This window comes from Chlorocebus sabaeus, chromosome 15 (assembly GCF_047675955.1).
Source record: "Chlorocebus sabaeus isolate Y175 chromosome 15, mChlSab1.0.hap1, whole genome shotgun sequence".
NCBI classification, from domain to species: domain Eukaryota; kingdom Metazoa; phylum Chordata; class Mammalia; order Primates; family Cercopithecidae; genus Chlorocebus; species Chlorocebus sabaeus.
This window is the reverse complement of record NC_132918.1, coordinates 5,318,753-5,332,897: the sequence shown is the minus strand read 5'-3', so window position 1 is coordinate 5,332,897 and position 14,145 is coordinate 5,318,753. Positions and strand designations below refer to the sequence as shown.

At 53.7% G+C, this 14,145-nt stretch overlaps 2 protein-coding genes across 2 annotated transcripts; one reads left to right on the top strand and one right to left on the bottom strand.

Annotated features, from left to right (window-relative positions):
- Positions 1-118: 118 nt before the first annotated feature.
- EEF1AKMT4 (EEF1A lysine methyltransferase 4) lies at positions 119-9,841 on the top strand. The gene is made up of 3 exons (XM_007971906.3): positions 119-658; positions 8,569-8,852; positions 9,379-9,841. The coding sequence occupies exons 1-3, from the start codon at positions 463-465 to the stop codon at positions 9,664-9,666; spliced, it is 768 nt and encodes a 255-aa protein (XP_007970097.3). The 5' UTR covers positions 119-462; the 3' UTR covers positions 9,667-9,841.
- A 453-nt stretch (positions 9,842-10,294) lies between these two features.
- On the bottom strand, positions 10,295-12,647 carry CAMK2N2 (calcium/calmodulin dependent protein kinase II inhibitor 2). The gene is made up of 2 exons (XM_007971907.3): positions 12,205-12,647; positions 10,295-11,308 (listed from the first exon to the last, which is right to left on the bottom strand). The coding sequence occupies exons 1-2, from the start codon at positions 12,371-12,373 to the stop codon at positions 11,238-11,240; spliced, it is 240 nt and encodes a 79-aa protein (XP_007970098.1). The 5' UTR covers positions 12,374-12,647; the 3' UTR covers positions 10,295-11,237.
- Between the last annotated feature and the right edge of the window lie 1,498 nt (positions 12,648-14,145).

Sequence of the window (14,145 nt, the reverse complement as noted above, 5' to 3'; positions counted from 1 at the left end):
CAGTCCCTGAAGCCAACGTTCTACTTCGCCTACGCTGGGAACATCTGTGTTCATGCTGTCTCTCCAGGAGGGCAAAGCCCCTGTTCGCGCCCCTCCTGCCTCTGCTTAGAGCCTTCTGGATGCTGAGAAAAATGAACCTTTCACTAATTTTCAGACTCCCTAATAGAAGTAATTCACATTGAAAATATGAGAGGACGCAGTGATGAGCCCACGTGAGTCTGACACCATGAGTGCAGCTCTAGGAAATGAGTTGGCAATACAGCCGGAGGATTCAGGGTCTGGACGATGGTTTTCCCAGCCGGAGGATTCTTCAAAGAGCGCTTAGTAAAGGACGGAAGTTCCACGTGTTTGTGTTGAGCAACTGCAGGTGGTGGGCGGAGACACCAGGGCCCAGCCTTCTGCATCCTGCGTTCCGTATTGGCTGAAGGGCCGGCGGCTCTGGCAGTCCCCGCAGTTGAGAGCATGGCTTCTCCAGGGGCCGGTAGAGCGCCGCCGGAGTTACCGGAGCGGAACTGCGGGTACCGCGAAGTCCAGTACTGGGATCAGCGCTACCAAGACGCAGCCAATTCTGCCCCCTACGATTGGTTCGGGGACTTCTCCTCCTTCCGTGCCCTCCTAGAGCCGGAGCTGCGGCCCGAGGACCGTATCCTTGTGTTAGGTGGGTAATCCCGGCGCGGCCCCGCCAGGTAGAGCTGGCAGGACCGGCGCCGCGCGGGCTTGGCCCGGTCCGCTTTCCTCCCGCCTGTCTACCCTCTTGGAGGACGCCTGACTTGGGACGCGAGATCCAGCTCCTTCAGAGTCCCGGCTGTATTTAGTCAAGGCAAATAGGAGTAAGAGATTGTCGGTCCCGGGGCCCTCGGGAGAAAGACACCCCCTCAGGGTTTGAACGTGGGGAGTACCCAAGAAGACCGTGTCCGGACCCTCGGGAGGCAGGCAGCCTTGGGGACCGAATTGCTCAGAGGACCTAGTTCAAGTCCTAGCGCTAATTGACTTGTGTAACTTGGGACAAGTCATGAACTGGTTCTGAACTTGAGATTCAGTTCTAGAAATGGGACTGCGAGTTCACATCGGAGGCGGCACACGCAGGCACCTCGAGAATAATGCCCAGCGCTTTTCTTTTTACCCCTGGGCACTGGGAGCCAGAGTCATCTAGAGAGAGTCCTATCTGAAACTTGGTCCTATGCCTTAGAGAGTGAGAACAGCACCCTCTAAGGGTGGAGGGGAGATTGCCGCCCAGGTGATGCGATTCCCCAAAGGGAAGACGTGCTGGAGGAAAGGTAGGGCTCTGGGGTGTTCGGCTGTCCTCTTGAGGTTCTGTCCTACTGTCGACCTTGGAGGCGCTAGTAAAGTTTGAATGAGCAACAGGTTTTCTTCCAATTGTCGTTTTTACTTTGCTCTTTGTAAAAGCCTTTTTGTATGTTTAAGTGACGTCTTTAATAAATAAAAGATATATGTAATATAGTACATATGTAAGGTATAAATAACAAATCTAATGTGTGTGTCTATTCCACTCAGTTTGAGAAATAGAACACTACTAGGGATAGAAAAAAAGTATAATTTAGTGGTTAAGAACTAGACTGGGCGCGGTGGCTCACGCCAGTAATCCCAACACTTTGGGAGGCTGAGGCGGGCAGATCACCTGAGGTCGGGAGTTCGAGATCAGTCTGACCAACATAGAGAAATCCCATCTCTACTAAAAATACAACAGATTAGTCGGGTGTGGTGGCGCATGCCTGTAATCCCAGCTACTTGGGAGGCTAAGGCAGGAGAATCGCTTGAACCCGGGAGGTGGAGGTTGTGGTGAACCAAGATCGTGTCATTGCACTCCAGCCTGGGCAAGAAGAGCAAAACTCCATCTCAAAAACAAAACAAAACAAAAAGAACCTGGACTGTGGGCTGGGCTCATGGTTCACGCTCGTAATCCCAGCACTTTGGGAGGCCAAAGTGGAAGGATCACTTGAGTGCAGGAGCTCAAGACCAGCCTGGGCAACATAGTGAGATCCCATCTCTACAAAAAATTTAGGTCAGAGTGGTGGCTTATGCTTGTAATCATAACACTTTGGGAGACCAAGGCGGGTGGATCATTTGAGGTCAGGAGTTCAAGACCAGCCTGGCCAACATGGTGAAACCCTGTCTCTACTAAAAATACAAAAATCAGCCAGGTGTGGTGGCACGTGCCTCTAATCCCAGGTACTTGGAAGGCTGAAGCAGGAGAATTGCTTGAGCCCAGGAGGTGAAGGTTGCGGTGAGCCAAGATTGCACCACTCCACTCCAGCCTGGGCAACAGAGTGAGACCCTGACTCAAAAAAATAAATAAATAGGCCGGGCGCGGTGGCTCAAGCCTGTAATCCCAGCACTTAGGGAGGCCGAGACGGGCGGATCACGAGGTCAGGAGATCGAGACCATCCTGGCTAACACGGTGAAACCCCGTCTCTACTAAAAATACAAAAAACTAGCCGGGCGAGGTGGCGGGCGCCTGTAGTCCCAGCTACTCCGGAGGCTGAGGCAGGAGAATGGCGTGAACCCGGGAGGCGGAGCTTGCAGTGAGCTGAGATCCAGCCACTGCACTCCAGCCCGGGCTACAGAGCAAGACTCCGTCTCAAAAAATAAATAAATAAATAAATAAATAAATAAATAAATAAATAAATAAATAAAAATAAAAATTAGCTGGGTATGGTGGCCTGTGCCCATAGTCCCAGCTACTCAAGAGGCTGAGGCAGGAGGATCATTTGAGCCAGGAGATCCAGGCTGCAGTGAACTGCGATGGCTCCACTGGGCTGCAGCCTAGGTGACAGAATGAGACCCTGTCTCAAAACAAAGCAAAATGAAAAACAAACAAAAAACCATCTTGGACTCTAGAGTCAGTGAATGATGTTGGAATCTTGGCTCAGCTTATACTGGCTGTGTAATCCTGGACAAAATACTTGAATTTCTGTGCTTCCATTTTCTCAACCTTAAAAACATAAGCATATTTATTAATTGGGCTTTAAGATGATTAAATGAGCATGAAGTATACCTAAAACAATGCCTGGCAAAATGAAAAGTATATTCAAGGTTCTCTGTGTGGTCCTCCTAAAACCCCTTCTCCCCACAAGTAAACACTTTATTGAATCTGTGATTTTAAACCATTGCACTTATTTATCAATTTACCATAGATCTATGTTTTCTCAAGCTTTAGTGTGTATCAAAATTGCCTGGAGAGCTAGATTGCACTGTGAGATTCTAATTCCAGGGATGGTCTAATGTGGGTCTCAGGAATCTGTATGTTCAACAAGCTTCACAGCAGATTCTTATGCTGGTGATTGGCAGAGTAGCACTGCCTTAAAATCTACTTGATTGTTTTTTCACCAAACTGATACTTTAAAAAAAATCTGCTTGACTAGGAACTATCCTTTTCTGGATAGGAAGGGCAAAAAGTCTAAAAACCAAAAGGGGAATTTCTAGAATCGCCAAGATATAAGAACAGGACCCACAACTTGGGGAATACTCTACATTACATCCCACCTCAACAAACTTAAGTCGAATGCCTGATAAGAGCCAGAGAACGTGCTGGGCCCTTTCTAACTTACTTAATCCTTATGACAATCCCTAAAGGCAAGTCAAAAGTATTAAGAGACTTACTCTAGGTTAGGGGTCTGTAAACTTTTTTTGAAAATGGCCAAACAAGTAAATAATTTAGGCTTTGCAGGCTACACAGTCTCTTTTACAATGACTCGGTTCTGCTGTTGTAGTGGAGAAGCAGCTACAGATAATACAAAAGTGAATGAAGGCCGGGCGGGATGGCTCACGCCTGTAATCCCACCACTTTGGGAGGCTGAGGCGGGCGGATCACCTGGGTCAGGAGTTCCAGAGCAGTCTGCCCACCACGGTGAAACCCCATCTCTACTAAAAATATAAAAATCAGCTGGGTATGGTGGCAGGCACCCTTATTCCCAGCTACTGCGGAGGCTGAGGCAAGAGAATTGCTTGAACCAGGGAGTCAGAGGTTGCAGTGAGCGGAGATTGTGCCACTGCACTCCAGCCTGGGTGACAGATTGAAACTCCATCTCAAAAAAAAAAAAGTGAATGAGAATAGCCATGTATCAATATAACTTTACAAAAACAGGTGGCAAGCTGCATTTGGCAACCCCTGCCACTCACTGTCTTAGACTGAGTTCCCCAGAAGCAAATCCTGAGATGAGGATTCATGTCCAAGTTACTTGTTAGGAATGTGCTCCCAGGAGAATTGGTAAGAGCTAGAGGGAACAGGGAAAGGAAAGAAGCGAAGTTTCCCTGAAGGTTGTTTCAGGCTGAAGAGTCACAGATGTACACCATTAGAAGCAAACACACACCAAAACCTAGGGATATAAAAAGTAAAATGGGTAAAAAGACTCCCAGAGCATCTAGTCAGGACACTGACAGTGTCCACTACTGTCATGCAGCAAGTAAGTGGTGAAGTGAGTGTGCTTTGTGACACCACACAGATGGGTGTAGGGAGGCACCTAGAACTCTTAAAACTGGTAAAATGACTACATTGTGAATTATATAGCCTTATGGTTATATCGACATAGCTAACAATGGGATGTCACAACTGAAGGTGAGTGGGCCTCTTGAAAACTGGGAGGCAGTTGAACACAGTGGTTTCAGAGCTCTGGCTCTGGAGCAATAGAGACCTGTGTCCAAATTCTGGCTCTTCCACTGACTATGTGACCTTGAGAAAGTTTCTTACCACTTTCCTCAATTTTCCCATGCAGAAAATGGGAATGGTAATAATAGTATCTTTTTTTTTTTTTTTTTTAGACGGAGTCTCGTTCTGTTGCCCAGACTGGAGTGCAGTGGTGCAATCTTGGCTTACTGCAACCTCCGCTCATGGGTTCAAGCGATTCTCCTGCCTCAGCCTCTCGAGTAGCTGGGATTACAGGTGCCCACTATCACGCCTGGCTAATTTTTGTATTTTTAGTAGATGGGGTTTCACCATGTTGGTCAGGCTGGTCTGCAAATTCTGACCTCAAGTGATCTGCCCGCCTTGGCCTCCCAAAGTGGTGGGATTACAGGCATGAGCCACCGTGCCCAGCCAATAGTATCCTTTATATGGCTCTACTGTGAAAGTAAACTGAAATAATTCTTATAAATGCTTAACATAGTACCTGGTGTTCAATGACTGTTAGCTATTATTATTTTTATTGAAAATGGGAATCAGAGAAGCAGTTTATCCAGGACTGTTCAGAGAACAGAGTACCCTGTTGGAGGACTCGTGTGTCTGGTCCCTATGGCTAAAATATCCTCATAGCAAATGAATATATATGAATGGCTGGCCCCACTTGGCTGTTATTGTGCTTTTCTGATTTGCTGTGCTTGCTTGACTTCATGCTCTGTAGGAATCTTCTTCTTGTTTTTTTAGAGACAGGGTATTGCTCTGTCCCCAGGCTGGAGTGCAGTGGTGTGATCTTGGCCCACTGCAGCCTCTTGAACTCCTATGCTTAAGGGATCCTTTGGAATCTTTTGATCATAATCAAAAATTAATTTGGAAGCGGCTAGGCATGGTGGCTCACGCCTGTAATCTCAGCACTTTGAGAGGCCAAGGCGGGCAGATCACGAGGTCAGGAGATGGAGACCATCCTGGGTAACATGGTGAAACCTCATCTCTACTACAAAAAATACAAAAGAAATTAGCCAAGCACCTGTAGCCCCAGCCACCCAGGTGGCTGAGGCAGGAGAATAGCGTGAACCCGGGAGGCAGAGCTTGCAGTGAGCTGAGATCGGGCCACTGGACTCCATCCTGGGCGACAGAGTGAGACTCTGTCTTAAAAAAAAAAAAAAAAAAATTAATTTGGAATCAATTTGACTTCCAATTTAGATTTCCTATAAAGAGAAAAGGGACTGGCCAGAGGATTCAACTCCAGTCTCCGTGATGGCTATTTTTCTTGTTATAAATTAGTAAATTGGCATTCTGGCTTATATTTCAGTCTCTTGGTGTTGAGTTAGGATCCACACAGCTCTGGGCCCTCATGTGATGTATTCTTGGATATGGATCAATTCTCCAAGGTTCTACTTCCCTCAGGCCCCACTTTGGAAGGCAGTGGCTTTCCCAAGCCCCTTCTTACTTGCTGGCCCCAAATCTCTGAGTCAACAGAATCAAAAGTCACTGCTTGTAAGCATGACTGCCCCAGTCGTCAGCTTTTGTTCCCCCTTCACCTTTGGTAAAGTTCTCTTGGAAGATGCCATCCTGTGCTAAGGAGAACAAAGGAAGGAAATCTGGATTTGTCCACAGTTTGGCAGAGCTCTACAGGTATATGAGGTCAGGTGTGGGGTTAATGAAGGGATTGTGGGTCAGCAAACCCAGTGGGATTTCAACCTGGAACTAAGTCGGGTTCTGCCACCCTTACCCCCATCCCATGTGCTGTATCTACCAGGGCTTTTTGTGGCTTCAACTTTGGGAAGCACGTGTTGGGTTCTCCTAGGTAAGATAGTTTTCCTTGAGCCCCAGGGCTTGAAGAGGAACATGAGAAGGGGCAGCTGGGGAGCAGCCAGCTGCTTCTGGGCACGTTGTCCGGGTGCCAAACCCTGATAGATTAGGGCTATCCCAACTGCTGATCCTGTGATCCTCTTAGGGAGGCAAGTGGGGATTAAAGGAAACCTAATCCCAAGAGCTGAAGATCCCCAGCCTGGGGCTGTCAAGAACTGTCACTCAGCCCCATTCTCAAGCTGGGACTGGCCATAGGAGGGCCTAGAAGAGGCCACTGGATCTTCTAAGGAAGTCATGCCCTTTGGACTATAGATCCACATCCACTCCTCTCACCTCTATCCCTTCTCCATCCTGACCCTACCCACTTTGGGACTGCTTTCCAGGCACTTCCCACCAGAGTGCTGGGAAGTTGTCAAGACTCCGTTTTTCAAGACGTTGCTTGGTTGTCAGCTCCCTGGAAACTCTTGGCTGACTCACCTGAGGTGAGGTCCAGACCCTCCTGTGTGCTCTCACAGCCTGTCCCTATTGAAACACTCATCATGTTTTGCAGCAACTGTCTGATTACACATTTGTTCCTCCTACTGGAGCAGGAGCTCCTTGAGGACAGGGACATTTATTCATTGGTAGAGCCTAATATGTAATGCTCAATACATACGTTAAGAATTGCAGCCAGGTGTGGTGGCTCGTGCCTATAATTCCAGCACTTTGGGAGGCCGAAGCAGGTGGATCACCTGAGGTCAGGACCAGCCTGACCAACGTGGTGAAACACTGTCTCTACTAAAAATACAGAATTAGCTGGGCGTGGTGGTGCGTGCCTGTAATCCCAGCGACTCAGGAGGTTGAGGCAGGAGAATCGCTTGAACCTGGGATGCAGAGAGCCAAGATTGCGCCACTGTGCTCCAGCCTGGGCAACAAGAATGAAACTCTCTCTCAAAAAACAAAACAAACCAAACAAACAAACAACAAAAAAATATCGCAAGGAAGTAATTGGCTCCACTGTGTGTCCCCACCTAGTTTCCCCTTCACTTGTTAATTCTGTTTTGGAAAACAAAGTAGAATAACCCCTAACATGAAGTCTTCCCAGCATTGATACCTTCTAAGGTTTTCTAAGAGGCTGGGGATTAGGATAATGCTAACTTATATCATTATTATGCTACCAATGATGTTGCGGTCCTAATGATACCAGTATTATCCCCATTTTGAATTTGAGGAAACTGAGGCTCAAAGAGTTGAATGATTTGCTGTGGCTGTGTGACTAGGAATATCAGAACCTTAATCTCTGAACTCCTAACTTTAGAGCTCCTTCAGCTACTCTACAGCTCTTAGTTCTTTTCTTTTCTTTCTTTTTTTTTTGAGACGGAGTTTCGCTCTTGTCACCCAGGCTAGAGTGCAATGGCATGATTTTGGCTCACTGCAACCTCCGCCTCCTGGGTTCAAGCGATTCTCCTGCCTCAGCCTCCCGAGTAGCTGGGATTACAGGCATGTGCCACCAAGTCTGGCTAATTTTGTATTTTTAGTAGAGATGGGGTTTCTCCATGTTGGTCTTGAACTCCTGACCTCAGATGACCCACCCTCCTCAGCATCCCAAAGTGCTGGGATTATAGGCGTGAGCCACCGCGCCCAGCCCCTAGTTCTTAGTTTTTAAGTTTAATGCATCACATCCTTCATATGGCCTAGGTATTATTATCTTCATTTTTCTGAATAGGATATCCAAGTTTCAGCCAGGTGTGGTGGCACGCACCTGTAATCCCAGCTCCTCGGAAGACTGAGGCAGGAGAATCACTTGAACCCGGGAGGTGGAGGTTGCAGTGAGCTGAGATTGTGCCTCTGTACTCCAGCCTGGGCGACATCTCAAAAAAAAAAAAAAAAAAAAAAAAAAAATCCATGTTTCTAGTATTTAAACAACTTGTTCCAGCCCACACAGCTAGGAGTGAGAGAGCCAGGGTTTGCACCCAGGCCTGTGTGATTCCAAGGCTTGTGCTTTTTCTGCACTCTACCACCTCCTCTCAGTACTGGAGGGTTTGGACTGAGAGAAAACGGGGCCAAGAGTGGATAGATATTCAGGGGGAGGTGAGAACCAAAACTAACGTAGCTCTTTTGCCACCCATCCCCTCCCACCCCAGGTTGTGGGAACAGTGCCCTGAGCTACGAGCTGTTCCTTGGAGGCTTCCCTGATGTGACCAGTGTGGACTACTCGTCAGTCGTGGTGGCTGCCATGCAGGCTCGCTATGTCCATGTGCCGCAGCTGCGCTGGGAGACCATGGATGTGCGGAAGCTGGACTTCCCCAGTGCTTCTTTTGATGTGGTGCTCGAGAAGGGCACGCTGGATGCCCTGCTATCTGGGGAACAAGATCCCTGGACCGTGTCCTCTGAAGGTTTCCATACTGTGGACCAGGTGTTGAGTGAGGTGAGGGAGCAACAAGACAGGAAGGCAGATCAATAGGTGGGGCTGTGGGGTTGAGGTTTCATGGGACTGGAAGAAATCAGAAGCCAGAAGCATGTTTTGGAGTAAGTAGTGGGTCGCCCTCAGGAGTGTGGCTCTCTGAAGGAAGGGAAGGGTTAAGCGGGGTTGAGATTATAGAGGCGACTGGAATAGCCAGGCTCACAAAGGCTGATGTGTGGCTACCAGGTTGCCATAGGGATGCGGTAGCCAGGTTCCTGATGGGTGACAGAGACTGCCAAGGTGAGCAGTTATAGGAAAGTGGTGCCCCTGTACCTGATATCACTCCTATACCCCTCCCTGAATAGAATATAGCCCTAATCCCAAGGAATGACCGGGGCAGAGAAAGTGGCTCACTCTTTGCCATGGAAAGCCTGAGCTACAGATGAGGGGTGGTTCCTGAGGTTTGACTGGGAGGGCATCTGGAGCAGTACTGACCTTTGAGAACCTGAAGATCCACTTCTCATCAATGGCTTCTGTGTCTGCCTTGCAGGTGAGCCGCGTGCTGGTCCCTGGAGGCCGGTTCATCTCAATGACTTCTGCTGCCCCCCACTTTCGGACCAGACACTATGCCCAAGCCTGCTATGGCTGGTCCCTGAGGCATGCTACCTATGGCAGCAGTTTCCACTTCCATCTCTACCTCATGCACAAGGGCGGGGAGCTCAGTGTGGCCCAGCTGGCTCTGGGGGCCCAAATCCTCTCACCCCCCAGACCTCCCACCTCACCCTGCTTCCTTCAGGATTCAGATAATGAGGACTTCCTTAGTGCCATTCAGCTCTGAGGCCAGAGCATGGTCCACCCTTCCTGCCATTCTGCCCTGGGCTCCTCAGGTAGTTGGAATTCCTGACTCAGGACTTGGGGTTGGGTCCAAGGTGCTTACATCCCAGGGGCCTCATGCTTAAGATAGAGGGTGGGAGCGAACCCACATGAACCAATACAGCCCATCTCCAACTAGATCCCAGATTTCTTGCTTCTTTCTTGGGTTCCTCAGTTCTCTCCTGGGTTCCCCAACGTCCTCTGCCACCACACCAAGCCAGCAGTGATGCATCCCCTGGGGCAAAGCTCAGCATAACCCCTCTGCACACCAGCCAGCCTAGAGACCTTTGTCCCTGGGGCCTGTTACTGATCCTCATCTAGCCTTGATTTTTCCACAGGAGACTGCAGATTTTGAACCTAGATTGCTTTATGTTTCTCACCCCAGCTCCATCCCCAACACTGGTGACCAGTCCCACCTGGGTTGTATCTGTACCCAAGGAGGCCACATCATAATGATGTTCCCAGGCCAGGCTGGCCTGCCTGTCTGTCTTGACAACCATCCCTCACCAGCAACATGCACCTGAGATTCCCAAGTACCTGCCCCTCCTCCCATTTTGGCCTGGCTCCTGAGACCTAAGCAGTGGCCACACACACACAGGGAGGTCTGTGTTTATTCACACACTCCTGGTACAGTGAGGATGGAGGAGCATTTACAAAGGGCACCCCTGGGTTGAGAACATCTCCAGGGCACAGATGTCATCCAGAGGTGCAGAGCAGTCCCCAGTTGGGTTCCCAGGGGCAAGACGCAGGGGTCCAAGGTAAAATCGGATCTGGGCCCTTGGAAGGTGATGATACCTTGGGGAGAAGGGGTCTGCCAGAGAGCCTTCTTGGGTCAGGCCTGGGCAGACTGGCCATGTGGTTGGTAACCGTGTTGGGGGGCTTGTCTCACCCCAGCCTCAACACCCATCCTATCTGCCAGGCGCAGAAGAGCGTGGCCGAGACTGAGGGGAGGGCAGGAACTATGAGCAGAGCCAGTAAACAAAGAGTCGGATATAAAAATACAAATGTGCTGAGGAAGTCCCTTAGAAAGAGGCTGAGGCTGGGGTCACGCCAGACAGGGGTGGGGGTGAGGAACGGCCCGGAGGACTGGGCTCAGGTGGGTAGAAAGCTCATGCAAGTACGCAGCCAAACATCCCTGGCCGCTCGCGGTCCGACACCGGCGGCCGCCCGGTCTGCAGACCAGACTGGCCGGAGGGGGGCGGGGCAGGGGAGCCGTGCGGGAGGGGGCGGGCAGGGGGCTGGGGGCCGCGGGTCTCCGTGTCCGTTCCGGTGTGCGGGGTGGGGCTGCGGCCCGAGGTTTTAAAGTGCATGAGCGCGGCGGCGGGTTCCGGGCGGGTCCGCGCCGCCGCTACCCGCGGCCGCCGTGGTGCTGAAGCGGACAGCTCCGGAGTGCCTGGCGGCGGCGGCCGCACGGCCCTGCAGCCCCCGCCCGCGGGCGCCTGGGCCGGGGCGGGGGGCGCCGGCAGCCGCATCGCCGGCCCGCGCTCCTGGCCGCTGCGAGGCTGGGCCCGGAGCCCGCCGCCCGAGCCGGCACGTCTACACTCCGGACGGCGGCTTCTCCCCCATCCCCTTCAGCACGTCGTCTATCCGGTCATCCTCGATCACCACTGCGCAGGGAGAAAGCGCGTCAGCCGCGCGGCCTCGGGGGGCGGCGGCGAGAATGAGACCCGCGTCCTAGCGTCCCGCGCAGCTACTGCCCGTGGCTCAGCGACGCCCCTCGGAACCCTGCGCTGTGGTGTCCTCCCCGTCCGAACTCTCCTGGAGACCCAACCTGTCGCCAAGCCTCGGTCCCACAGACCCCCTCCCCTCCCGATGGCGGAACGCCCCTCTTCCAAAGGCTCTAGCTATTCTGCCTCCCAGTGCGAGCCCTCCTGACACCTGAGCCTTCCTCCCTCTGAGTTGATCAGAAACCTCTTGCTCATGGAATCCCCCTCTTCAACCCGCACTTCAACAGATCCCCCTCCTCAAATGGGGCTCAAACCGAGTATCCAGCTGGTCCAGCCCTCTCCTCAACCTGAGACCTCTCGCCGCTGGAACCCCTCTTCCGATCCTGGCACCAACAGAGCTCCCCTCCCCATGCAAACAACCAAGACAAGCGGACCCCCGGCCTCCTCCCCTCTCTTGTTAGACGCCCCTCTCGACCCAAAGGTTCTTCGTATTGTCCACCGACTCAGTATTTGATCCCAAAGAATCAGCCCGTTACCCCGTGTTCCCACTTCCAAGCAGCCCCAAATGCCCCGACCGGCCCCTCCCCCTCGCCCGGGTGCCTGGGCTCTGCTTCCAGAGGTGGCGAGCATCGAATCCGGGGCACCGTGTTCCCGGGAGAAGGGAAGAGGGGGACACACACTGCAGCGGGGACCCCCCCCCTCCAGCCCGGGCCGGAGAGCGGCTGGTGCGCTGGTCTGCGGCAAGAGCTGCGGGCACTCGGCGGGGAACGGCAGCCGGGGGGCGCCCGGCGGAGGGTTTCTGGGTCAGGCGGCGACTCCGGGCCCGGGCCGCGTACCTCGCTTGGCTCGGCCGATCTGGCCCAGCTTGGGGGGTCGCTTGGCCTGGTTGCCCGCGAAGAAGGAGTTGGTGTCCTGCAGGCGGCAGCTGAAGGAGAGGTCGGAGCCCTCGGGGTCTGCGCCGAAGCGGCCCATCTTGTCTTCGCTGTAGGGCAGGATCTCGGACATGGCGGGCGCGGGGTGGGCGCGGGGCGGGAGTGGGACTGCGGCCGGGCGCGGGCGGCGGGCTTGCTGCCGGACCGGCCCTAGCTCAGCAGGGGAGCCGGCGGAAGGATGAAGTCATGCAGCATCCGGGGCTGAGGAGCCAAGCGGGGCCTCCTCCCCCGCGCCTCCGCCTCCCGGGCCGCTGGGCAGGCGGCGGCGGCGGCGGTGGCGGGGACCGGGCGGGGGCGGGGGCGGGGGCGGGGGGCGGGGGTGGCGGCGGCGGCGGCAAGAGCGGAATGACGATGAGCGCCCGACTGCGGCAGAGCACGGCGGGCGGGGCGCGGTAGAGGCGGGGCGGGCACTGGCCAGGGGAAAGAGGCGGGGCCGGGGGCAGGAGCGCGCCCAGCTACCCCGGGAGCCGAGGCAGCTGGAGTGGGAGGTTCCTGCACTGTGGCGGGGAATGACCGGCACGTGGGTCTTGGGGAATAGTACCAGCCAACCCGGCCAGGACCTCGCGGGGAGAGGCGGGACCGGAGGGGGGGTGGGATCCAGCCTGGTACTGGAGGAGCTTGGGGGAGGGTCTGACCCCTAGGCTGGAAGAGGCGTGCAAGGGGAACTGGGAGCAGGGGGGCAAAAGCTGACCAGGCGCGTTGGGGCGGGAAGGCGGCCGCAGGGCTGGCAATGGAAAACGGGGAGCGGGAAACGCGTGGGGAGGAGACTCGGGTACAGGGTGACTGGGGAAGGCACGAACCCACAGCGCGGGAAGAGCTCGGGCCAGTGGATGGTGCCCTCGCCGCTGGCGCGCTCTTATACTAGTTGCTCTGCTGGTCTTAAGTAGATATTCAGGGTCTGTGCGTCTCTGACTGCCCGTCTGTGTCTCTTTCTCCACCTTTATATGTGTCAGTCCATCTCTAAGTGTCTGTATCTCGATCTCTGTGCCCCATATCTCTTTCGCTGTGTTATGGCCTTTGTCTATGCCTGTCCCTTAAGTGTCTTTACCTTTCTCTATCTATCTCCATTCTTGGCTCCTGTATCTATGTGCCACAGTATCTCTGTCTCCTGAATCTGGGTATTTCAGTCTCTCCTGGGAGGGGTCTATAGTAACTGGGCCGACGCAGCGCGCACCAGGGCAGACATCCCCAGCCCTAGCCCGGTGGCTGGCGCCGAAATGCGGATTCTAAGAGCCCGCCGCGCCCTGCAGCTCCCCCGGCTCTGGAGTGGTGCGCTCGCAGTGTAGGAGGAATGAATGGCGGCGTCGCGGGGGGCGCCCTGGCTGCTGGTGACGCGGGGAAGCTCGGAGCACCTGAGGACGCGGAGCGCGCCAGTGTGTGCCCTGAGGGAGTGCGGTAGAGATGGAGGGTGCCCCCCGCCCTCGTTGCTTGGGACCACGGGTGAGTTCTCGCCTCACCGACGCGAACATGCCCTCTTCTCCCCTTGCCTCCCGCCCCCACAACCTCCGCCCTGGCTGGCCGTCACCCGCGGCGTCACCTGCTTGCCAGCGCGCAGGAGCTCTGGCGCAATCACTGGCCTTGGGGAAGAGGGGGTGTCTCACATGCGGCGACAGTGACGGCAGCGCTGATAAGGGTAATAATCAATCTGTACGTTCATTCCACACTCCAGGCGGACGCGCTTTCCTTCCTTAATATGGCCAAATAACCAAATCATACAGCTGGTGAGGCTGCCTTGTAGTGGGTCTCCTTCCAACACTTCCTTGCCAGGTGTTAATACCAGGGACAGAGGGACAAAGGCAGTGGTGGCTGCCCAGAGAACTGGATGGGGAGGCCTATGCCACAGGA

Bases quoted from the DNA above. Each gene is read 5' to 3' on its own strand.
- EEF1AKMT4 (XM_007971906.3), top strand. From the start codon at position 463: ATGGCTTCTCCAGGGGCCGGTAGAGCGCCGCCGGAGTTACCGGAGCGG. The intron at 659-8,568 runs GTGGGTAATCCC...CTCCCACCCCAG, and splicing joins GGACCGTATCCTTGTGTTAG to GTTGTGGGAACAGTGCCCTG. The intron at 8,853-9,378 runs GTGAGGGAGCAA...TCTGCCTTGCAG, and splicing joins TGGACCAGGTGTTGAGTGAG to GTGAGCCGCGTGCTGGTCCC.
- CAMK2N2 (XM_007971907.3), bottom strand. From the start codon at position 12,373: ATGTCCGAGATCCTGCCCTACAGCGAAGACAAGATGGGCCGCTTCGGC. The intron at 11,309-12,204 runs GTACGCGGCCCG...CTCCCTGCGCAG, and splicing joins GATCGGCCGAGCCAAGCGAG to TGGTGATCGAGGATGACCGG.